The sequence below is a fragment of the Aphelocoma coerulescens genome, chromosome 17, assembly GCF_041296385.1.
Source record: "Aphelocoma coerulescens isolate FSJ_1873_10779 chromosome 17, UR_Acoe_1.0, whole genome shotgun sequence".
In the NCBI taxonomy this organism is placed as follows: domain Eukaryota; kingdom Metazoa; phylum Chordata; class Aves; order Passeriformes; family Corvidae; genus Aphelocoma; species Aphelocoma coerulescens.
Window position 1 is genome coordinate 8,867,323 of NC_091030.1, and position 24,442 is coordinate 8,891,764.

General features: G+C 52.0%; 1 protein-coding gene across 1 annotated transcript in view; it reads right to left on the bottom strand.

Moving 5' to 3' along the window:
- KCNT1 (potassium sodium-activated channel subfamily T member 1) overlaps positions 1-24,442 on the bottom strand; it is a 77,336-nt gene that overhangs the window by 42,248 nt on the left and 10,646 nt on the right. Inside the window, exon 2 of the mRNA XM_069032166.1 lies at positions 22,059-22,238. Coding sequence (XP_068888267.1) covers positions 22,059-22,238 — 180 coding nt within the window. The remainder of the gene's footprint in view (positions 1-22,058; positions 22,239-24,442) is intronic.

Consider the following 24,442-nt stretch of genomic DNA (forward strand, 5'->3'; position numbering starts at 1 on the left):
CCACAGGATTTCTTTAAAGGTTTTTGTACAAAAAGTCAACGCATTGACAGGGAGGGACTTCCCAGAGCCTGGGACCTGCAGCTGTGAGAAGGCTGCTGTGAGAGGAAGGCAGGAGCTGCCCTGGAATGGGAATTCTGGGATCCAAAGTGCTTTCCTTCAGAATGAAAAGCTGACACAATTCCCTTTGGCACAGCTCCATGCCCTAACCACACCTTCCATCTCCCTGCCCGGCTGTCAGAGCACCCAGAACCACCGTCCTGTGCCAAAAGCTGGCAAGAAAAGGCCAGCCCTTTGCTTCCTCTGTGCTACCAGGAGCTGTCAGGCACGCTGAGCTCTGCCCTCTGCTCTTCCCCCAGAGATCGGTACCCAACCATCACTTCCCCCGAGGCACAAGGGCAGTCCCTGGCTGCTCTGGGAGGAGAAGCAAAGTCCTCATTTCCTGTTAACCAAATCCCAGTTTCCCTGCTCACAGCATTATTTCTTAATGGGATTTCACCATCCGACATACTTTGTTTCAGTATTTTGAAATGCAGAATGGATAAAAACCCGCAGCCCTTCCCTTAATGTGCCAGCTTTCAGCGTACATTTAATTTCTTGTTTTGCCTCAAAATGATTCATTAGCTCAATACCTTCATTTTCCACCCAAGTCATTCCTTTCTGCTTCATGGTTTGATTCAGACTCTTTAACTTGCTGCTCCACATCTCTTTACTTCAGGGGGTTGTTCTCAAACACCAAATATAATCTGTCAGCCCTCTGGGTTGGAGTGTGCCCTGATAAATCCTCCTGGACCCCCGAGCCACTGGGATGGGGCATTCAGGTGTCTCTTTCTGGATGGATTCTACATTCTATTGTATTCCTAATTGCAGAAGAACATTCATTTTAGGGTTCAGATGTGAAAGGGGGCTTATGCTTAAGTTATTCATCTCAGCATCAGTGCCCTCACTCGGCAGCATGAACAGAAGAAGGATTAGGGAAAGACCTGGGGAATTTTAACAGAAAATATCAATGGTGCTGTCATACTTGTGCTGTACAGAAGGTGACAAAAAGCACATCAAAGAGCCCCTTGAGGAACTCAGATCCTGCCCACGGAAGCCTCTCCATGAAGTCGCCTTTTCTGTCAGGCACTTAAACACAAACCAAAAAAAAACCAGGGAGAGGGGAATGATCTGACACCGGGTCACGAGAAGCTGCAGCCAGGGCTGTGGGTCTGGGCAACCATCCCCCTTCTGGGGGAGAAAAGAGGTTGCCTGAGCAGAAATCTGTGAGCCCAGCTGATCCCACAGAGTGACTCAGAGCACTCAGCCCTGCCCTGAGCTGCCGGAGCAGCTCCTTTGCTGCGCTTCTGTCAGGAAAATATTCCCCTCTCAGCAATGCAACGTGTTCCCCACTTCACCCAGAGCCCCAGAGCCCAGCAGCCTCTCCCCTCCCAGCCCCGACAGGCACCGAGCGCTGCTGTGTCGAAAAGAGCAGTCGAAGGAGGAGTAGAGCAGGAACTCAGAGCAAAGGCAGCCCAGTACATCCAGTACAGCCAGAACACTCCCTCTGGCTGGGAAACAGCCTGTTCCTAGAAAGAGCTGCGGCTGTGTCACCCGAGCCAGCCCTGCAGGGACACCTCCTCTGCACTCCTGCTCCAGGGGCACAGCAGCAAGCTACACATGGAGCACCTTGTTTGTACAGCACATCCTCCAAGGGAATCCAGGAAGGCAAAACCAATGAAACACAACCTTGGTAACATCAAAGCCCGAAGAAGAATTCCTCTGGTCCAGAAACACTTTCCGGGCCAGCTGAATGCCAACCATCTGACTGCAAGCCAGGAAATCGATGTTTAATTTTAGTTTGAGAGCCCATTACAAAGTGCTGATTTCTCATTTCAGCATCTACATTATGCAGAGACCACTGCTGTGCCGAGGGCTGGAGGGATGGCTGGGAATTGCTGAGCAGCAGTTGCAGGGGTAATAATATTTCAGAAAACATGATTAAGAAAGAAGCAGATTCTTCATTACTCTTAATTGAATCCACAGCAACTGCACTGTTAAATAGTCTCCCTTTTATCCAGGTTGCTTTCAGTCCCGACTGCCAAAACTCCTTTTACTCACTTATTAATGATAAAGCATCGCCCTGTCCATTAGAAGTAGTTGATGGAGCAGGAAGGGGCTGAGTTTTCCCCATTTTCTGGCAAACAAAGCTGCTCTGCTGAGATCCAACCCAAGGGTGTTTGCAAAGCCTCTTTAAGGAAAGCTGGGTTAATGTACTTAAAAATCTTGAAAGGCATCAGCTCTGCAAAGATCACTCCAAACCCACAAAAAGTAACCTGGGCAGGAAAAGGCACTTTGGAAGAAAAGCTTGTGCTCAGGAGCACGTCAGAACCTCACAGGAGACGCTCTCAGCCACGGCCGAGCTGCTGCTCTGAGAGCGGCTGTGTTTGTACAAACAACGTGGTAACTCCAGGGCCTCCGAGCTGAAAAGCCATTAATGCTCATCATCATCCTTCCAGGAACCCCTGGACATGCTTGGCAAGCAGCTCGAGGAAAATCACCTTTCTCTGCAGCCCTGTGTGCTCCTGTGCCTTTGCAGGGAACCCTGACCTCCCTTTATTGAATAACACCAAGGAAAAACAAGATCCCACGTAATTTATTAGTGCCACAAACACCTCCTGCGTTTCGAGACCCCAGCAAATGTCACAGCATGACATTATCAGCTCAATAAACTCCAGAGGGCCACTAACACCCAGATAAATGCACCAAGCTCCCTGGCACAGCCTCTTGTTTTGCACGAAGCGCACACGCACCGGTTCTGCCCCGGAGTCGTCAGGGAATGCCCTACATTGTCACCAGGCACTCTGCAAAATTGCTCTGCAAAAGCTGCCAATGTTTGGAGGTTGCCAAGGCTCAGGCAGAGCCCTGCAAAAACCACTCCTCACCCCCACCCCACCGAGGATCCCGCAGCCAAGCCACAAAAAACACCAGCTGGAACATCCCTCTGCAGTAGAACTGCCTGGAAGTGTTCATTTTTTCTGAAAATCTAAAGATTTGATTTTTTTTCTCTGTTTACTGATCATCCTCTATCCCAATGGGAAGTTAAAATCACAGGAAAAGGAGCTTCTGCTTCCTCACCAGAATGTTTTTTCCTCTGACATTTGTCTCAGTGAAAATAATAAGCTTGCCAGAGAGAAAAAAAGAAAAAAGAAAAAATGTTGGTGCTTTATCCTCTTTGTGTAGAACTTGGCCTTTCCATCCCTGTGCGGGGCCAGTGCTGCTCCCACGCTCAGGGATGTGGTGCACGGACACCCTCAGAGCCCTCTGAGGCACCCAGGATCCCCTCACCTGCTCCCCTGAGCAGCACACCCTGCTCCAGAGTGCCCCAAGGAACGCTTTTCCTAACAAAACAGGCCCTTCTGCCAGGATTTTTGACTATCCATCAGCTTCTGGAATTACAGTTAGTGAGAGAGTTGAACCCAAAGAGCTTCAGTTCCTTTTACAGTCAAACATACAATACCCATACATTGATTAATTCAGCTTGCAGGTATTAGAATCTACAGGAGATGCCTGGGAACCCTCCCTGAGCAGCAAGGATGTATGTATTTATTAATAAAAGTGCTTAGGAAATACTTTATCTATTGATCCTGAGTCAATTAAAAAAACTTCTCTCCATTTTCTTTCCATTAGCCTGGAGAGGGAGGTCCTCCCTGGCCCATGGCCCCTGGCAGGGCAGCAGGAGCTCAGCCCTGCTGGGAGAGCCAGCAGGTCTCTGCCAAAGATGAAATTTAGAACACGCAGAGGATCGAATCCTTCCTGAGGGAAGCTGGGGTGGAGGATGACTGCTACCTGCCACTCCCAGAGAGCTGCATCCAGCTGAGCTGGGGCTATCCAGGGGCTGGTCCCCGTGGGAGAGACGCTGATCCCGTGGGGTTGGAGCTGCTCCAAGGCAGAGCAGGGCCGGAAGAGGCCCCGGCTGCACTTTGCAATTCAAAGCACTTTGCAAACGTGTCCTGCCTTGGAGCTCCGGTGCCCGCTGCAGCCCACGGTGGTGGGTCCTGCCTCCCCCCTCCCTGCGAGCAGAGGCCCTCAGCAGCTGAGTGCCAAAGGTAACGGGAGGATTTCCAGGGATTTCGGCTTCCTTGGAGGTGAATCCATCCAGTAATGGCTGTGAGCAGCAGGGCAGCACACAGAAAGCATCTCAGGGACCTCCTTCCTTCACAGGGCTCGGTTACTCACTGGCCATTACTGTCACACCACGAGGCCCCAGCCAAAACAAGCCTCCACTTCCCTGGGCTCAGCACAAGAACCTGCCCTTCTCCCTGCAGGCTGGAGAGGGCCAGGATGCACCGGGAGGATGTAGAGCAGGACAGGGAGGAGGGAAAAAAGCCCAAAACTCGGTGACTTCACAGGAAGAGGTTATGGCCCCTTTGAGTCCTCCCGCTAAGAAACTGATTGATTACTAAAGTAATTATTTCAATGGAATTTCTCCACACACTACACAGAGGGCACTAAGAACCAGAGCAGACTCAGGAGCTGGGAGAATATTCCCAAGCAACGGGGCTTTGAGCAGCTGGGAAGGGGAAGGGCAGAGGGAAGAACACACGACAGGGCTGGGGCAGCCGCAGCTCTCAGAAACACCCACTCAGCAGGAGCCAGGACACCAATACACCCACACTGGGAACTGTCTTGCCTCACCTTTCCCTGGTTTCTGTTCCCTCCTCGCTCTGCCTTGGCAGGGTTAATGCCTCTGCACCACAGGCTCTGACGAGTTCCCTGAGAAGCCATCAGACAGATCTACACCACTGCGAGCTCTCCTTTGTCTCTAGGACTCCTTTCTGACATTTGTCTTTAAAAAGCAACACCATTCATATGAAAAGTTGATTAATTCCACTTGTTATAATTAGTGTCACAAATAAAAGCAGCCATTCCCCCCTGCGAGCACGCGGGATAATGGTCCTTACCCTTCTCACTAAAGCGTTTCGGTTCCAGGGGTGAGAAGCTCTGTACCAAGCACTAAGTGTTATTATTAAACTGCCATTAAAAGCATTTCAGGAAAAGTTCACAAACTGCAGGGATTTCTGTCATCACAGCATCTGGCGGGGACAGCAGCTGGGCTGAGCGTTACTGCCAAAATCCCAGTGGTACCAAATTCCCTCTCTCCATTCCGGGGTCTCAGCTGCAGCCACGTCCACCTTTGGACCTCCAAGGATCTCTGTGGGGTCAGCTCCCACCACGGTGGGCCTGGGGGGCTGCTCCATCCCCACTGCTCTTCTGGAGGGTCCTTGGCATCGTGGCAAACCAAAGAAACCCACCAGGAGAGAGCCTGGAGCGGGGGAACACCGATATTCACAAACACCGATATTCACTGACACCATCACGCGGCTGCAGAAACCTTTGGCCAAGCGGGGCCGCAGCAGACACCAGGGAGGTTTGCACGACACAGAAGTTCGCTGCCTGTGCCGTATTCCCTCACTTTCCCTGTTTAGCCTTGGCAGCTGAACCAGGCAGCACAACCACACAGCACCAGGCAGCAGCTCCTGCGTCGCCCAGTGACTCCTCGGCAGAGTTTGGGAGGCTCCTCTAATAAAGTGGAGCAGCGGAGTTTCGGGGAAGAAGGAACACTTTGGAAAGCACAGAGGAGAGCATATTTAGCAGCAGCAAGAGAGCTGGAAACAGAAGGAAGCCTTTGAAGAGCTGGGCTGATGGAGAGAGATGGAAAAATTATGTAAAGTAAGAAAACACATACAGAGCTTGCAGGCAGGCTGTGAGCCCGGAGGGGGACGGGCTGATACCAGAAGAGCCTTTGATTTCTCTCCTCTTCCCTGCATTCTCTGCATTAACGTTTCAAATGTTAACTTCCAAATGTTAGGGTTTCAAAGAGAGGACCCAGGACTTCAGAAACCGCCCAGCAATAGGATCGGTGCCCTGCATCTCCCTCTCACCCAGAGCCACGAGGCTGCTCCCACTGCCGGGGGCTCAGCTGGTGCCCAACAGCCGTGCCCTGCTCGCTGCAGATGGATGGAGGGGACTCCCAAACAAAACCCCTCTTGGCCAGCAGGGAGGGCAGGTCCCCTTCCCCAAGTGACTCCCCAGGTAGCCGGGAGTCGGAGCAGCCCTTATGTAACTGCGGCGCAGGAGCCTCGCGCTGAATCCCAGAACTGTCATCGCAGCCTTTGCAAAGCCGTTTTTACCCCTCTAAGTGTGGCTCATCAGCGACGAACATGAAAGCTGCAAACCCAGTGTGGTGACTCGGGACTGCTCAGCAGGGAGAAGGAGAAATAGAGCACGCCCGAGCAGCCGCTGAGCAAATATCCCTACAAAGGCACGGTGCCGCCGCCGCGGTTCCCACTCCCGGTGCATTTGACACGCTCACAGGCAGCGCAGTGAGACCCTGAAGCTTTTCAGTGACTCCCAATCTCTTCCTACTTCTTACCAAAGCCGGTGAAAATGGCCGGAGGAAAAGGGGAAGGTAAGTGTGTACCTGTCGCAGCTGCTCAAGCCAGCGAGGAAATTAAAAGCCCTCGGGTAAAATCTAAACATATACCTGCAAGGGAAGCATGAAAAGTCTGCAGGCAGAGCACAGTAATGAGGCACGGCCAAGTCACTTTTCCAGGTGAGTACATAACGGGGTCACACTCTGCTTCCCAAAATGTAATGGGAGCAGCGCCGGGCGCTCCCGCAGCGGGGCCGGCAGCGCTGGGCAGCGCGCCCCGAGCATGAGTCAGCCCCGCGCTGCGCAGGGAGCGGAGCGATGCGGGCGCAGCGGGGAGGGAAGGCGGAGATGCGCAGAGGAGGTGGCGGGGCAGCACCCAAACCCGGCCAGGAGGAGCTGGGGGGGCTCAAAGTCCCGCCCCCCTCCCCCCCTCCGCCAGCAGCTGCTGTTTGCTGCCTGCCGGCAGGAATGATCTTTGCACCATAAATGTTTATGGCTTTAGCATTTGTGCAGCGCTTTCCCACCGCGGATCTGAAAACACCTTGGAAACGCCCCCGGGTACCGCTGGCGATGCCTGAAAGAGGAGCAGGGCAGGAGAGGCCCCGTGCCCGAGCTGTGGGGCAGCAGGAGCAGTAAACCCACGTCGTGTGGCAGAATTACCGTGGCCATTCCTTAATGTCCCTCCAGCCTCTCCGAGGGCCTGAGCCCCGCGGGTGCCTTCGAGGCCGGGATTTCCCCCTTGGTGTCCCCCTTCTGCAGGAACCGGGACCTGCAGAAAGGACAGGGATGCTCTGGGCATCCTCAGCCAGTGGCCAAGGGCAGGACAGGCAGCAGCCACAGCTCCTGTGGCACCTTTCCATCACCCCCAGCTCCAGGGGACACCCTGCTCCCCCGGGATTCACCCCAGCTTCTCCCAGGGGATGTGACAGGCACCCAGAGCTGGAGAGGTGCCTCCTGCTCCCCACGCACCTCTCGCGAGCCCTGCTGGAATTTGGGTTCCTGCCCAGCAGCAAAGTGCCTCGAGGAGCCGGCGATGCTCCGGGTGGAGACGGCCCCGCGGCATTCCGGGGGCACAGGCGGCTCCCTCGCTGCTGCAAACACCTCCCAGCTGCCTGGCAGAGCTCACCAGGAGGCAATTTCACAGGGACTTGCAAAATGCCAAAGTGATTCCCACTCTGCAGCTTTAAAGGATTCCAAGCCTTTTTTTCTTGCATGACGTTCTTGCAGCAGCTTTTTGCTTTTAAAGTATTGAAATCGTAATGTAATGCAGAGCAGTGTCTGCTTATTAAATTGTGCTAAGGGTTTTCTGCTGGAAAATGTGGAGAATTTTAGCATCTAAAAACTTCCTTAAAACTCCTAAAAAAAATCCAAGAAAAATGATTGACATTCAAAGAAGAAATTTTGGCTTTGGGGCTCTCCATCAGCTCTGGCAATTATGTCTCATGGTAAAAACATTTTCTTCCCTCCCTGGGGTTGCTGGATGATGCCAGGTACCATTTCCCATCCATTTTTCATTTCTCTCAGCATTCTCTTTGTAAGACATTATATAAGACAGAGAAAATGGCAAGTCCCTATAAAGAGGAACTCGCAATGTGCTGCAGAAATGAGGCATGAACTCCACGGAGCCTGTGACAGCCTCATCAGGCTGTGTGGGAAGGACTAGAACAGGGGGTTGTACCAGACCATTGATCTCCGAGAACGTTTCTTATTTTAACTTCAATGAGGAAAAATTTGCTTACCCATCAACATCCCGCTGTAGCTGTGGGTTCTGCTGGGAGCCGGGAGGCCCTGCAGCCAGGTGAGGTGCCAGAGTCACCTGCCCCCAGGTGACTGCCGTGCTCAAGTCGCACAGGTGCTGTCGTGGATGGGACAGAACAGGGTCTCTCTCTTTCCACATCCCGCCAAAAGCAGGGGTCAGCCCCGAGGCGTTGAAAGGAAAAGGCAATGATGTGAGAAACTGTGTCCCTGAGGGAAGAGGCTCCAGGAAGTTTTGCACAAAACTCCCTGAAATTCCCCCCAGAGGTGCCCCACAGCTTCGAGAGCTGTAGTGCCGCCTGTCGAACCCAGGCAGGAGCCAAAGGTGAGCTAAAGCCACAGGAAAGCATTTTAAATTATTACCCACCATTGCCCTTTTCTGCTCATCAGCCTTTGGTTCAGCTGCCATGACCAAATCATCTCCTGGAAAGGGAATATCCACCCCAGGAGCTGGTGTGACAGCAAATGCTGTTTCACAGATCTTGGCTGCCTCGTACATTTACAGTAAAAAGCACAGCAAAAAAAAAAAAAAACAACAAAAAGCCTTGGCCTGTTCTCATCTCTCACATAAAGACACAAAAAAATGAACAAGAGAAGGCTGCAATTTTTTACACAGCATCTCCTTAAAGACTGCACTGCAAACTTCATCCTCTCCATTTATATCCATCCTGGCCAGGCAAAGGCTTTTAGGACAAAAGATGGTTTAATAAACAGACATTTATAACAAGTGCCAGATCTTGCAGCTTCATCATCTGGAAAAGAGTCCATTAAACCAAGTGAGAAACTCCCTAATCACTAAAGGTGTCTAATGGAATTAAAATTAAATTATATCATGATTAATATCTTCACCAGCATGTTCAGCTGTACTCCTTTCTCTCCCTAAAATCTGCTAGTGGGAAACAGAGCAAAAAAGGCTTAGGGGGAGAAAAAAGGCCTTAAAAGTTGGGATAACTGTTCCAGCTCTCCAAAGTTTCTCAGGAAAAGCAGCCATCAGGTCCCAAAGTGGATCTTGGTGCTCTCCTGTGCTTACTAACGCACTGCTGGAACAGGAGCCCTCACTGTGCCTCCCGTGAATCATCCTCCTTTGAAAGGGAACAGGGAATTCCGCCAGCACATCCAAACACCGAGCTGGGAAAGGGCACGGGACTCATCCAGCCGTGCCTCTCATCTCAGCCTCTCACAATTCCCTGCTACAGAGAGGAACATCCCTTCTCTGCCTCCTCCCTCCTGCTAAAATCCCGATCCTCACTCCCCTCTCTCACTCCCTGGGATCTGAGATCCAGGCTTTGCTCTTTGTCAGAGTTTCTTTTGGGGTTGTTTTTTTTTAAACTCACACCACTGGGAAGGAATCCAGCCCTGGTACATGCGCAGTGAGGTCAGCACATGTCTGCAAGCAGAACCATTCGTGCTGCTGAACCCTGGAAGGCTGAACATTTCTGAGGCACAGAGCACAGCATCCAGCACTAAAACCATTTACGAGTTCTTAGCGCGAAAGAAATATTTCCCATTAGAGGCCGTAACAGGAGCTGCCTAGAAATTGTTTTTCCTCTCAATTTTTGCACAATAGCTGCCGGCAATAAATCTCCCCATCAGCACTGGGCAGTTCTAAGTGCAGTTACTGTGTGGGAAAAATCCAAACAAAGTGACAATACTGAGCTTTAAAAGCATTTTGGAGGAAGACGAAAAGGAAAAAATTGTTAAATGACAGCTCTGGAAGAGGCTGGGGAGCTGTAATTGCTTTTGTGTCACTACCTCACACTCCCAGTGACCCCACAGAGCAGGAGCTCCTGCAGCAGAGCCTCCAGCTCGTGGCAGTCCCTGAACAACAGCTCTGAGATGACAACTTGAGACATCTCCATGCTGGAATGAGACTGTGAAGTCTTTTTCCACATGGAAAAACCTCATGGTGCTGATTTACTGACCTGGAACTGATGGGTCTTGAGGGACTTCAGAGAAGCAGGGATGAAAGGCTGGATAGAGAACAGGAGCTCGCCTTCCTTGTGTGCTGGCTCATGAGTGAGCACATTCCTGCACACGTCTGTGTGAGCACCTCAGGACAGGAATGTCCCTGTGCCAAGGAGATGGAGCTGCTCTGGATGAGTACAAAGACCAATCTCAGGCCATCTGAAGTGGGAACTGAAGTGTCAGAGGAGGCCTTCACTCTCAGCAGCGTGGGTATAACTGCATCAAACTGTAATGGAGCAAATCCATCTTCAAAATGCAACTTGAAGAAGAGTAACTGAACAGCTTCCTCCAAAAAATGCCCTTCCCGAGCCCAGCTGCAACTTCTTGCTGAGAAATACAGGCACCACCAAATCCCCATTTCTGTCCTTGAGCAAACACCGTGACTGTGCATTAGAAACACCAAACTAAATTAGCACACAAGTGTCCATGCCAATTATTCCAATTAAACTCTCTTCTAAGAGCCAATTACCACCCATTTTATTAAATTAGAAATTTTCAAACAATACTCCCATACGGAGTTCTCAGCCCAGATGCAATTATGCACTTCACACATTGATACTGGACACTGGGCAAACGAGTTTCTGCCGGTCTCTGCAATGCAACCACAGGCAGAGTTTGTCTGGAAGGAGTTTTAGGCAGTGTTTTCGCTTTGGAAAGCTGTATTTAGCACCCATCTGCAGGACTCCCTTCTGTTTAAGCTGCTTTTTGCTCACCTACAAACCAACACACTGCATGCAGTGAAAAGGCCACTCTCAAATGAAATTGCTCTGGGGAGCGATTGAGGCGTTCAGAACTAAGGCAGAGCGGCTCAGCCAGATGCTCGTCCTGTCGGTGAGAGAGATTGAGCTGGAGCAGGATTCCCACTGCTCCAAGGAGCTCACGCTCCGTGAGGCTCCGTGGTGAAAAACGCCCACTTTTGGCAAAGCCCTGCCTCGCTCGTAAACATTTCACCGGGGGAATTTTTGCTGCTTTCTGACAGGATAACACATTCCTCAGCAATGTCACTCCTGCCCACAGCATGGCAAGGTCTCAAGCTGACATTTGCTGAACATCTTCACCACCTGCTCCCCAGAAATATTCCTCTCTCCTAGGCAGAGGAGACCTTTTACTTGACAGCTCCTGCCACCAGGGAGGTGACACATACCTGCCACGGAGCCACCGTGAGCTTCATGCTCCGACTGCTCCGTGACACCCCAGCAGCGGCTGCTGGAGTCACAGGGGCACTGACCCGTGGCCGGGGCTCACAGAGGGCTGGGAGCAGCGTGCAGGGCATTTGGAAAGTCCAGTTCCCAAACAAATCTTCCTGCAGCCAGAAAGCCGTTGCAGCAAAGCTCAAGGAAAGTAATGACTTTGCTAATAGTCACCCGCGGCACATGGGGAATGAGGCACGCAGAGCAGCTCGATGGCTCTGCCCACAGCCCAGAAAGCGAGAGCTCCCTGCCTGAAGGAGCTGCTAAATTTGCAGAGCCACACTCGGCTGCTCCGGAGGCTGCGTGGGCTGCAGGAAGCGCGGCAGAGTCTCTAATCCAAACACAGCCGCAGCCTCCCCGCCGCACTCCCCCACGGCTCCTCCCGAGCCCCAGCGCTCCGGGACGGGGGAAGCACCAGCCCGACGGGCTGGGAGTGGGAAGGAGCTGGGGAAGCTCCCCTGGGAGCCACGGCCGGCAGAGTGAGGAGCAGGGGGGGATCACCGCGCAAAGAAATCCGCACCCAAAGCTGACAAAGCCCCGCAGATCCCAGCCACGGGTCAATCTGAGGATGTGCTGGGGTTTGCCTCACCTTACAGTGAAACCTTTTAAAGAGTCCTGCAGTTGTAGCAGAGGCTGAGAGCACACAGTACCCGTGTCCATCCCCAGCCGTCCAGGAGAGGGACAAACCCCATCCTGGAGCGAGGAACTCGCCACAGCCCCCTTCAAACCAGGACCAGGGAACAGAGGAGAAAACAGGACCAGGAAAAGAGGAGAAACAGCACACGAGGAAGGGGGGATACAACCTGCAGATCCATGTTTAACTCCAAGAGTTTGGGGACATGCAGAGGGGAGGATGGCAGCACCTTCCTCAGGACCCTCTCTGGGTGGAGGATCCCAGTTTCCAGCCTCAGCAGAGTGGCCGTGGGTGGCTGCCCAGACAGGAGACATGGACAGACCCACTCCTCGCTCCCCCACACCCCACAGACAGCGTATCCAGCGCCTCAGAGACAAACACTCCCCAGCAGCCAGCTTAAAGTAAAGCTGCAACCAAAAGCTCAATGCCAGGTGACAAGAGAGGGTCCTGGAGAGAATAAGAAAGCGCCAATTTGCCTGGATTTGCGGAGGAGAAGGACAGGAGTGATGTGTGCGCTGGCCTCCAGAGGGCCCCGCCACAGTGAGATGGCAGAGCGGCCGCAAAATCATCTGTGACAAAGGAACTGGTGACCACAGAGACGTGAAATCCTGCTCAGCAAAGCCACGGCAGCGGGCAGAGAGCGAGGGACAGACTCAGGCAGCCCCACGTGGGTCAGGGGAGCGATGGCACCCAGGGGAGGGAGCAGTTTGTGTTGGAGATGGACACCCCCAGCAGCAGCAGGAGGTTTGCACTGAGCACAGAGAACACCTGCGCTCTTCTCCAGCACTTCGTCAACACCCAACACCCTGTCCGGGGACACAAACCGCTCTCGGGGTGGCAGAAGATTCCCGAGGGAAGAATTCCAGCCTTGCTCCTCGCCCTGCAGCTGGCAGCAGCCCCGGTGCCAGGGAGCTCCAACTGCAGCCCACCAGAGCATGCCATGCACACAAGGGCACGGTGGCACAGTGGCACGGTGGCACAGCCAGCACCTCAGCAGAGCCCAGCTCCGCTGAGCAAAACCAGGGCATTTCTGCACCAACACAGGCAGCTACAAACCCAACGCTCCGTGTTTCTCAGCTCACATCAGGCAAGACTTCAGTTCATCAAAGCAGCAACACCATCGGGGGAAGATGTGATTGAAGCTCTTGGCTTCACTGAGGGACACCTGGCTGGGTCCCCCACTCTTCAGTCAGTCGCCTCCCCCAGGTAATTCCTGGCTGTTTCACCCTACGCTCCCCGCTGACCTCCCGAGCCCCCCGCCCCTGGCAGCCTGTGCTGTTATCCCTCCCCACCATCCCTCCTTCCTTCCTCCCTTCCCTCCGGCTGCGCCCACGGCCTGGCCCAGCTCTGAACCCTCGCAGGCTGCGGCCGTGGCTACTTGTGCATCATGTTACACACCCACACAACTGCTGCAGGGAGGCAGGCAGGGAAAAAAACAGGGCATCGGGATGGGGAGAGCGCGAGCAAGATGCACCTTCTCCATGGCTAGAGGGATCCTATTCCATGGGGGAAAGCCTCACAGGAAAAACATGGGGGAAGCACCAGTGACAGGTACCCTGACACGCAGAAAATACATTTGGCTGCAGAAACTTTCATCCCTAAACCCAGGGCTGGCACCCAGCACGTTGGGACTGAGCACAGAGGGATGGCCCTGGGGATGTCCCAATCCCAGCGTGTTGTGTCCATCCACAAATTTTGCTCCGCACCTTCCACTCACAAAACACCACTTCCATGTCCTGTTTGCTGTCAGCAAACAGCTCCAGGCTGTCTCCTGAAGGAAGCTGAGTAAAGAGAACCAGATGGTCTGTCTGGAGAAAGACAGAAGCAAAACCAAGCAATGGTGGCCCTGGTGCAAGTCCGAAGAGGCAAAGCCAACTCAAAGCTCCTGGAGTTCTTCCAGAAAGCCACGGATGGCCCTCGCAGAGCACGCCTGCCCCTGCACCACATGGCTGAGGTAGTTTTAGAACAGAAAATAACTCTTTAAAGTGCTTGCAAGCATTGCTTCACCCACTACTCCAGGCCTCCTGCCTGAAAGGAAAAGTTTTCTGAGTTTGAGAAGTTTGGAAAATGTTGAACACTGGGAAACGTTCCTTTAATCTGCTGGGAATGTGCTGACATCCATGGAATTTCTGGCTCACCAAGGCCTTGTATTTCAACTCTATCACCACAAACTTCTTCATTATCAATTATTTATTACCTAGAATAATTAAAGGGGAAATGCAGAACCTGCCAGGGGATCTGCAACCCTGAAAAACTCCTTCCAACCCTCTGGCTGTGCAGGGGAGATCTTAAGACACCTCCAATGAGGTCACGGGGACAGAAGAGAGAGCAGAGTCTGCCACCTCCCCACAGACTGTCACCACAGGGACCTGCCTGCTCCAGCAGGCTGGACTTTGATCATCTCCCTGCAGTAAAACAGCCAGCCATAAATTTGCTAAAATGGCAACAAAAAGCTTCACAAAGAGAGGAAATGAGGTCACGGAGCTGATGAAATTCAATGCTATTAATTTACACAAAGTGTGATGTAGCAACGGAATTTAAACTCTGAACTGCCTGAAAGATAACTTTTTTTTTTTAATTGCAGCAATGCAGCAAATTAATTGACTGATAAAGGAAGAAATCTCCAGACTTGGAGACTGGAGGCTGCTCCAGCAGCCTGCACTGCCAAGCCTTGGTGGGCAACCGTGGCCAGCGCAGCCCTGAGAGCAGCTGGCAAGAGCCTTGCACAGAGCCTGTGTGACCCACTCTGAGCTGCCCGCCAGGAGCAAGAGGAGGCAATTTACTTGCAAATGAACACCTTCATGTCTGCTGTGGATCCAGACAGGTGCCAGTGGAGCAGAAGCAAATGCAGCGTGGCAGGGAAGTCTGTGCTCGCTGCAGGGCTTCACTGGCAACGTGCCCAACGCCTGCCTCTCGAAGCAATGCTAAAATAGTGCAGTGAAGGATTGGTCCTGTCTGTTGGTGGAACTTCTCAGAACCAGAGATGTCTGGATTCAAATTCCAGCCTTTTATACCTGTCTAAACCCCTCTGCTGCACAGTCTACAACAAAATGAGGAGCTGAGATGCCTCACAGGAGGACTTACTAACCACGGTATTCAGGCTCTGCTGTGATCTCTTTTCCCATGACCATACAGGTCTGAGGGAGAGCAGCTCAGAGCTGAGCAGGGCTGGCACCAGGACAGGGCTGGTGCAGAGGGAGTGGAACCTCTGTGTCCCCCGAGGCTGCGAGCAGGGGATGCCCGAGCTCCGGCGCACCCTGCACACAGCCAGGCACTGAACAGGTTGTGCAGAGGAAAAGCAATGAGCACCACCATCAGAACAGCAATAAATTATTCCCCTTGGGAACAAAGGTGCAACTGTGACGAGAGAAAGCGGTGGGAAAACACAGCAGTAAAATTTAATGCATTCTCTGCAATTACAGCTACAGCTGCCAAGTTGTTTCTCGTGCTGTCACTACAGCAGTGGTGACAGCTTTGGTCTCAGCCCGACCTTCCAGCCTCACCTAGAGCAGCACAACACTCCTGGGGATTCCTGCAGGCACAGGGCTTTGCTGTGATGCCAAACACCAGCGTTGCCTCAGCAGGTCTGTGGACACAGATTCACACTCGTGATGCCTCCCTGTGCTAAAGAGAGCTGGGGAGATCTCTGCCAAGGTTTGACATCAACCAAGCAGCTCCCCTGGCTCTCATGTGGGAGCTGCTCCCTCCCTGCCCTTTCCCAGCAGGCTGAAGTGGCACAGGAGCTCCAAGGAGCCCCTGGCAGAGAGATGCACCAGGAGCAGCCAGCGATGCCTCATCAGGCTTCAGTGTCACACCAAGAACACGTGGAAGGAGCTTTGCCCCAGTTAACCACGGCAGCAGCCAAGACTCCAGCACTGCTCATGTCCCTCTGCACTGTTTGCCAGGAAAACTTTCAGTCAGGACTTTCAGTGTGTCCCCTACAACTGGTTGAGGGGAGTAAAACAAGATATTTTGCCCATTTTGTGTTTAATTTTCCATGAGCAAGGTCAATGCCAGGCCCCAGGGGCTCCCCTGGGAACGTGCCCACCTCGCTGAGCACCTGCAGCCCCCTTGCTCATGCTCCCCTTCACTCAGGTATCTTCAACACCTTGAAACACTGTTTTCCCTTTCAATAAACAGAAAAGAAACCAAAGGGAAAGTAAATAAACAGGAAAAAAACCCGCCCCAGGGAGGGATGGAAATTTGAGCCCACAGTGTTAAATTGCACTAAATAACTGAAAATCAATGTTGCTCTTCCTTCTCCTCAGGGCACAGCCGTGCATTCAGCAGCACTCCAGGGCACCTCTGCTCGTTCCACCAGCCTGCTATGTGCACACACTTTTATTGCAAGCAAGGGCCCACTGCTGACAGTGAAAACAATATCCCTGAAAAAAAGCAATGGCCATTTTTAAAAATAAAATAATAGTTATAATTACGAGAGAACCACATTTCTTCCTTGCTCTATTACTTTCATAACTTTCCTAGGACTCCTGCCAATGTCCAGGGGTACCTGCCTTAAGATGAAGACACCAGAGCACATCAGTAACTGCAAGTGAACATCAATTAAAGAAACTCCAAGCAGCACAGCAATTAAGACACAGTGTTGGGAACCATCCCTGCAGCCTTTCAGAACAACTCGAAAAACAAACCTCAATTAAGAATGCTATCATTAAAAAAAAACCCCTACAAACGCAAGAAAACCCAAATCAATTTCATGAAGCTGCCACAGGCTTCCAGTGCTCTTCATGCCAGTGTATCCCATCTGGAGCTGGGCTGAAGAATCCAGGGGCAACATATGTTGGGTTTGCCTCTGTTAAGAGTGAGGAGCTGCTGGAGAGAAGGTGCCCACACCACGCAGGGCTGTGGAGTGTGGGTTTCATGGTTATTCCTCCATGTCATGGGGCAAATAGGGCTGGCAGCAGATTTAGGAGCACCAACACCCTGCCCCAGGAGTTTCCCCTACCTTGCTCTAAGCTCTGCTGCTCTGGACCTACCACACTGTGCTCCGTAAGAGCTGTGGGCAGGACTGGAGGCCTGGGATGCTCGTTCCCATTTGATCCAGGAGCAGGAATGAGCCTCTCTGGGGGAGCACAGTGTGTCCAGCCAGCTGCTCCTGGCCAGCAGCTTCTCCAACAACTTAGATGGATCTGGGGATTGAATTTGGTTTGATTTTGCTTTGCCAGGTGGCAGAAGCAGAGGAGAAGCAATTCAATTCCGCTGGCCACACAGGCACTCCCAAATTCCTGTGTGGGATCCCACCACCTTCTCCAGTGTCATTTGTTACTTGGTTTGTTCAGGCAGCATCACTGAGTCGTCCCTTGAGAGATTCTGCACCCAGGGCTGGTGGAAATGGGTCTAAACACCATTGTTGAAGGAATTATTAGCAATAAATGCCTTCAGCCTGCTTTACAAGCACGGGGTCAGACTGCTGGGGGATGAAGACCCCTCCCCAGGGGAATTTTGTGGCACACAGACACCAGAGCTGAATCTCCTAATTCCAGGTGCAAACCTTCACTGGCACAGATGCTACAGCCTGAGCAGACATTGCAGTGACTTAAAATATTGGCCATTACCATCCACCAGCACGGAAATAAATGTCTCTAACTCCTGGATACAAATTGGAGTTTTCAAATTAGCATCTGCATCGGCCAAATAAAATGAGGAAAATTGGCTGTTCAATCAAATGGCAATGAAGTGGGGATTCAGCCACAGACATATTCAGGGAACCTGACTCGGGAACACAGAACAGCCCAGCCCCATTAATGTAATGATGCATTTGATGAGGAAGTCACTTGGGGCATGTTAGCATGAACACTGCAGGGATAAGATCCTCCAAGGCTGGTATTGCAGCACTTCCCTTTGCTCATGCCAAGCATAATCTGACCCAGGATTTACAGCCACCACTTAGTGACAAATTAAAGAGGCAAAGACCAGATGTCAGGTCACAGACAAAGAAGTTGTCAGACTCTAAATAAACTGAAAGCAGAAACTTAAAAGAATTGGCCCCAGTTGTCAAAATCCTCTTTTCTTGGTTATGCAACATCCAAAATATCTTTGATTTGAAATAGATGTTAAAATTTTATGGAGATGTTGCTGAATTCTTCTGCACAAGCAGCTTTTCCAAACATTCTCATCCATCAAAATGATTCCTTGCTGATAATTAGCCTCAGAAAAATGCACTTAATCAAAGTGACATCCATTACTTCTTGCTACTGGAAATAGGACTGTGGCTTCTGACGATGATTTTCTGGAAAGTGTTCAGACTATTTAAATTAGGCAACAAATAAGATCCTAATGACACTTTTCTGAGATACAGTTTAATTTTATTTATGGGCTTTTTTTTTAGTATGTGTCCCAACCCAGCTGTCAGCACTGTCCAAGAAAAGAGAATGCAGCAGATCAAAAACTGCCATAGTCAGGACAGCAAACATCAAAGGGATGCCACAGCTTGGGGTATGAAACAATATTTATCAATCCAGCAGATGTGCTTTCTCAGCTGCCTTTAATCAGCAGTTGCAGCATCACTTCAGAACAGGAGCCTCGCTGGCAGAGCCCAGCCCACAGCTCCAAGGGGATGCTGTGCTCAGCTCCTTCTCCCTCCCCCCAGCACCCCCTGGCCTTGCTCCCACAGCTCCATGGCACACAGGATTCCCATACCCGGGAATGTGAGGAGGCAGCCAGGCCCCAGCGGTGATTGTGCCCCCAGTTCTTCACCTTCTCTTTGCTACAGGCTCAACACCTCAAACTCTGCCTTTGCTGCTGTATCCCAGAGGCTCCGGGTGCTCCCATGTCCACAAAACACCAGTGAGATAAGAAATGCAGTACTGCCATAAGCAAGCAGAACAAATCCATTTTTCTCCCAGTACTGGCATTGACAGCACCTTCCAAAAGGGAAAGAAACTTCTGAACCAGGCAGGACTAAGGCCAGACAGCGGAGGTGACTGCAAGATTCCCAAAGAGAACCTTCCCTCCCCAAAGGAGAAATCACCTCCCAGTCCCTCTCACTCAGATCCTTACCCTGAGAGCAGTTTGTACCCTCTGGAAATTCAGAGCTGAATGACACCTAATCCTGTTTCCCTAACCCAAGGACCTGCCTTGCAGAAATGTCAAGGCCAGAATTTAAATACAGCTAAGCCCAAAGCCTTCCACCGCCTCATGGTAGTGAGTTCCAAAGATGAGTAAGATGATCCTGGAAGAGCACTTCAACTTGACAACTCTAGATTTGGTTGTCATTAGGCTTCTCTCCCTCTGTTTCACAAATCCATTTACCTCCCACATTCCCCTTTCCAGTCAGCCGCTTCCTATTTGCTTCCTGGCCAATTTATTGCATCCACCACACGGCGTTCAAAGTGTTATTTTAATTCTCCTGTCAATCAGTCTACCTGCCAAAGAGCAAGCCCTGCTCAGTTAGACCGACCGTGTTCATCTTTCACATTCTAAAAACAAAAGTAAATTAGGAGCAGCCTAATTTTCCCATTCCACCTCACATTCACTGATCAGTTCCTTCCGTTCCGGAGGTTATCTGGACAACTCTCTCCTCCTACTGTACCACAGCTCTCTAATTATCTGCTTGTTCCAACGAGCTCTCATCTCCTCAAGCTCCAGCATTACCTCATTCCCTTACCTCAGCCCAGGGTTGGTGTCTATTCAGCACCCTCTGTGATGAGGATGCACTAATTCATCTCTAACAGAAAGCATTTTAATTCTCCAGAAGCAGCAAAACCTGGGCTCCCCGATGGTCTCCCATCCTTTTGGTCTTTGCTGACCCCAGAAACCTCCTCACTTCCAGCAGCACACTCTCATTCCAGGGTAATGTTCAAAAGCAGATATTTGAGACACAAATGTTTTAAGCATTCCTTTCATAAATAAATGAGATATTTGGCGTTATGGGTGTTTTCCCTCAGTGTTACACCTCTAAGTCCAATGAGCTGTGTTTTACCAGTCATGGTTCCCCGCAGGGTTTACGTGGGGGAATTTTCCTCAGCACGTCCCTGTCAGGGCTGTAACAAAGCACTTCAAAGCACAACTCTGAGCTGCTTATCATCCACAAGCACGGCAAAGCCAAACAGTCTTTCTGCTTTTCATGTTTTTCTTTGCCAGCCTAAATCAGCTCCTGATTCAGTGGGTTTGGAACAGACTAATGAACTAGTCATAATTACACCAGCGAGCTTGATTCAGCCACAAGGTCCCACTGTTATTAATGACTTGGACTGGAACTTAGGCCTAACAGCAATATTTCCCAAAGCCCACAGCTCATCTTGGCTCCCAGCGAAGTCAAGTGGGCTCCAGTGAGCAGCAAATGTGGGCTCACAGCTCTGCGTTCCCAGACACGATGGAATTATCGGTATTTTCCAGAGGAAGGGGGAATCAAACAACCAAAGAAAGCAGCACAAAGCCCGTGAAACCGAGATATCTTGAGAACAAGGCTAATGAATTCTTGAGAAACAAGGCTAATGAATTAACAAAATAACCCAGAGTATCTCTCCATTAAAATTAAAGAGAGATGCTGAATCAGAAAGACTCAAATCTAGAGCAAAATGAAGGCTAAGGGGTGTAACCAGAGAAATACAGAAAGAACACAACCTGCAATTGCCATTTTCCATATTCCAGATGCTTTCAAATACTTAAATACGAAAAACTATTAAATCCTCAAACTTGACCAAATGAGCCGTATCACAACCATTGTGAAATCCAGACATTTTCTGCAGCCAGAATTTCATGTTAACTTCTCAACTAGTGCCATAAAACTGTATTAATCTTTAAGTGTCTGTTAAGGAAATCTGGGCTTTAAAACCTCCAGGATCGCAGACTCATTTTCAAGCCAGACCAATTTTATGCAGTGATAAAAGTTAGGAACACTTATAGAGAACATTTGTAAAACCCACATTCACAGTCTCAAAGCCAAATTCACTTCTTTTTTTTTTTCTTTTTTTTTTTTTTTTTTGCATTACACTTGTACATCTAAAGAAATGAAATTATCTTTTAAGAGAGATGCACAAAAGCCTTGATGCAGGTGTAGCAAGCACACAGCAGCTAGTCAAGGACTAACCAGTAATTGAAAGGTTTTTTCCGACAAGAATCACATCTCCCTTTGTTTGCATCACGCAATTAATTGGTGGGGAAAGATAAAAATCCTCCTGACTCCCCATTAGCACTGCAGCTCCTGGGTATTTATGATATGAACAGAGTTGAAGGGAAGGTGCTCATTTCTCTTGATTTAACTGCTCTGCCCATGGAATTCACCTGCCACTCACGGCATTCCTTCTGTTGCACTCAGCCTGGGGATAAATCCCAGCCAGGAACAGCGGGTTGGTGCTCAGCACATAAAGGCCATTCCTGTGGTCAGCCCAAGGAAGGGAGAGCTGCACCACAACCCCAGCAGCTCTTTAGGGTTACCCTGCCACCATCAGCACTCCCTGCTGCAAAGACAGCGGCCAAGAACAGCCTGGAGGAGCCGTCCCCGCCAAATAAACCGATGTGCTCAGCCCAAATTCCGCACATGGTGTCACAGGGAGTTCCACCAGCCCCTCACTTCACCACCCCACACCTCTCCCAGACATCGCTCCCTTTTCCTGCTTGCCAGCCCCTCATGGGACTCCAGGACTCAGCAAGCTGCCCACACAGCGTAGCGTCTGCTGGCCCAGTACACCCACAACTCCCAGCACATCCAGCACCCTGGAGCACCCCGATGATCCGGGAGCCAGCTCTCCGAGCCACCCGCGGCCTCCACCCCCTGCACACCCGCACATCCCAGCGGTCCCACACGCCGCTGGTTCCTGCCAGCACATCCCAGTGCCCGCAGGCTCCGAACGCCCCGGTGCCCCCCAGCCTCCCCCGCCGAGAGCCGCCGGCAGCACCGCGGAGAGCTCCGCGCCGGGCGGTGTCCGGCTCCGCGCCCGCGGGAGCAGCACCGCGGAGAGCTCCGCGTCCCCTCCCCGCCGCGCGGGGGTCCCAGCGGGGGCTCCGCGGGTGTCCCACGGGTGTCCCCCCCACCCCAGGTACGTGTCCCCATCCCCGGCAGTGTCCCAGGTCCGCGTGTCCCTCCCGGCGGGTCGGTGTCCCCGCGCCCTCCACCCCGCTGTCCCCGCGGTGCGCCCCGAACCTGTCGTCGCTCTGGAAGGACTGGTCCCCCAGCAGCAGATCGCGGAAGCGGTACCGGGGCGGCAGCGGCAGCACCTCGGACTCCAGCTCCGTCATCTTCAGGGAGGCGATGTCCAGAATGACCCCGCTCTTGCGGCTCCCGCCGCCGTCCCCGTCGCCGCAGCCGCCGGGCGACGAGAGCCTGCGGGAGAGAAGGGGACAGCGGCGATGGGGGGGCGAAGGGGGAGCCCTGCCCTGCCCTGCCCGCCCCCGCCGCCCGCCCCAGCGCCTCCCCCGGGGCCGGCCCCGCGCCCCCCGCACCCCGCACGCACCGCACCCCCCGGCCGCGATTACATTGCGGGGCAGGCGGCCGTGCCCCCCCTGCAGAGCGCTCCCCCCGGGGGCATGGGTGGCTCGGGGCTCCGCCGGCTCAGCAGAGGGGCCGGCGGGGCGGGCAGGGCGCGGAGCGCGGTCCCCCGGAGCGCCCCGCAGAGCGGCGCCGGGCACAGGACATTTGCTGCTCAGCAGGCGACCGACGGAGAGCAAGAGGAGCCAATGGCAAAGCCCAGTTGCCGGGAAGGAAATAAAACTGCTCGCAAGATAATCGAGAGCTGACAGCCAAACCCAGATCCACCCCCAGCCTCCCCCCGCAACCAAAAGTAGGGATGGGAGGCAGGCAAGGCGATGGCTCCACAGCCGTGCTGGAAGCAGAAGCACAACCTCCTCTCTGGACTGCTGGCACTTAAATCATCTGAAGAACCCCAGGATTAAATGAGAAACCACGAACGCTGATGACTCAGTCGCCTGTCCAGCTGCCAGGTGTCGTGGCCAGGAGGATACATCACCCATCCCTTGGCATGCCAGTGGCTCCGATCGAGGGGTGGGGGATGGCAGTGCCCGGGAGAGACCCAAGGTGATGGCTCAAAGACAGCTGTGTGTGGCCACTACACACAGAGAGGAGATTAAACTCAACCAGCTCTCAGAGGTTATTTCAGAGGGTTAAGGGCTTTTCTTCAAAGACTTTTCTCGCACATTTATCAGCCAGAACGTGGGTACAACCCTGCTGCCCGTCAGCTCGAGCTACCAACCACAGCAGATTTGGATTGAGCTGAAACTTCCCTTCACAAAGCAGCAAAGCTGTTCATTGCAGAGACACCAAAGGCAGGGTGATCCTTCCTGGTTTGGCTTCATCAGTGAAGTTCATCCATGCCATGACAGGAACACCAATTTCACAGACCCTTTGTGGGAAGAGGGGAGGACGGGGAGAGCTTGGAACAGAAACGGTGCCTCTGAGCTGGTTCTTTGTGCCTCACATGTAACTTCAGAGTGTGAGGCAGCAAATAGCTGAAAGACTCCAAACTCCTGTGTGATGTACTTCCAAGAGTCTCACCCAAATCCTCTCCAATCCATTCCCAGCAGCTTCCCACAGCCTTGCCTCCAGTACACCCTGCACAAACTAAACACAGGCAAAAGAGCTTCTGGCAGCTGGCTGCTGAACTGGCACTGAGCAGATACCCAGGGATTTGCCGCAGGGATGGGAGCCGAGGCTCCTCAGATCATCTTCTATCTTTAACAACTCAGGCCCCTGTAAATCAGCTCCCAGCTGACCAGATTCCAAACTCCTGCTCAGCTGTTGTTCCCAAGTTTCCAGAAGAGCAATCAGCATGCAGAATTTCTGCTGAACACAGCCCCAGAAGACAACCCCGCTCGCTCTCAGCGCTTCAGATGGTTCTCACTGATGTTATTTGCCACTTAATTCTATCCCCTCCCGAGCTTTGCAATCCCTTTAGCTGCCATATGCACAGTGCAGCCAAGGCTGTGCACTGACTAATGCATCTGTGCAAGGCCTTGGGCACCAGGGAGGTTATTCTCTGCTACTCATTGATCCAAAACTTGGTCTTTAAGATAAATCAAGCCAAACTCCTGTCAACTCAAGCGCTCCCTCTGGGTCAACTGATACAAACACCGAAGTTTGCTGATCGCCTCTAGCTCATGTTGCAAAGGAGGATCTAACATTAAGCACACAAAAAAGAAAGCCACAATTAAGTCTTTCCTCTTAGAGCTTAACCATGACAAATTAGGCCAAAAGCATGCTGTTTCTAGGCCATCAGGGCAGCATCCTGAAATGCAAATTTCAGCGAGGGAAAATGCAATTTTGAAAAATTATCCACTCTCTTATTATAACCACGGTTTAAAGTGGGGAGCCAGGTGCCCGACTCCAAATGGGGGTGATTATAATTGCGCCTGAAGGAGACTGTCACACTCAGAGCTCTCCAGTGATTATGAAGTGCCTGTTTAAAGGAGCACCTCGTTTCCTTCCCCAGAGGAAAGGCCGAGTGCTCCGGCTGCACAGCCACGGACACACTGACTGCCACCTGGAAAGGGCACCTTTACCCACAGCTGCCA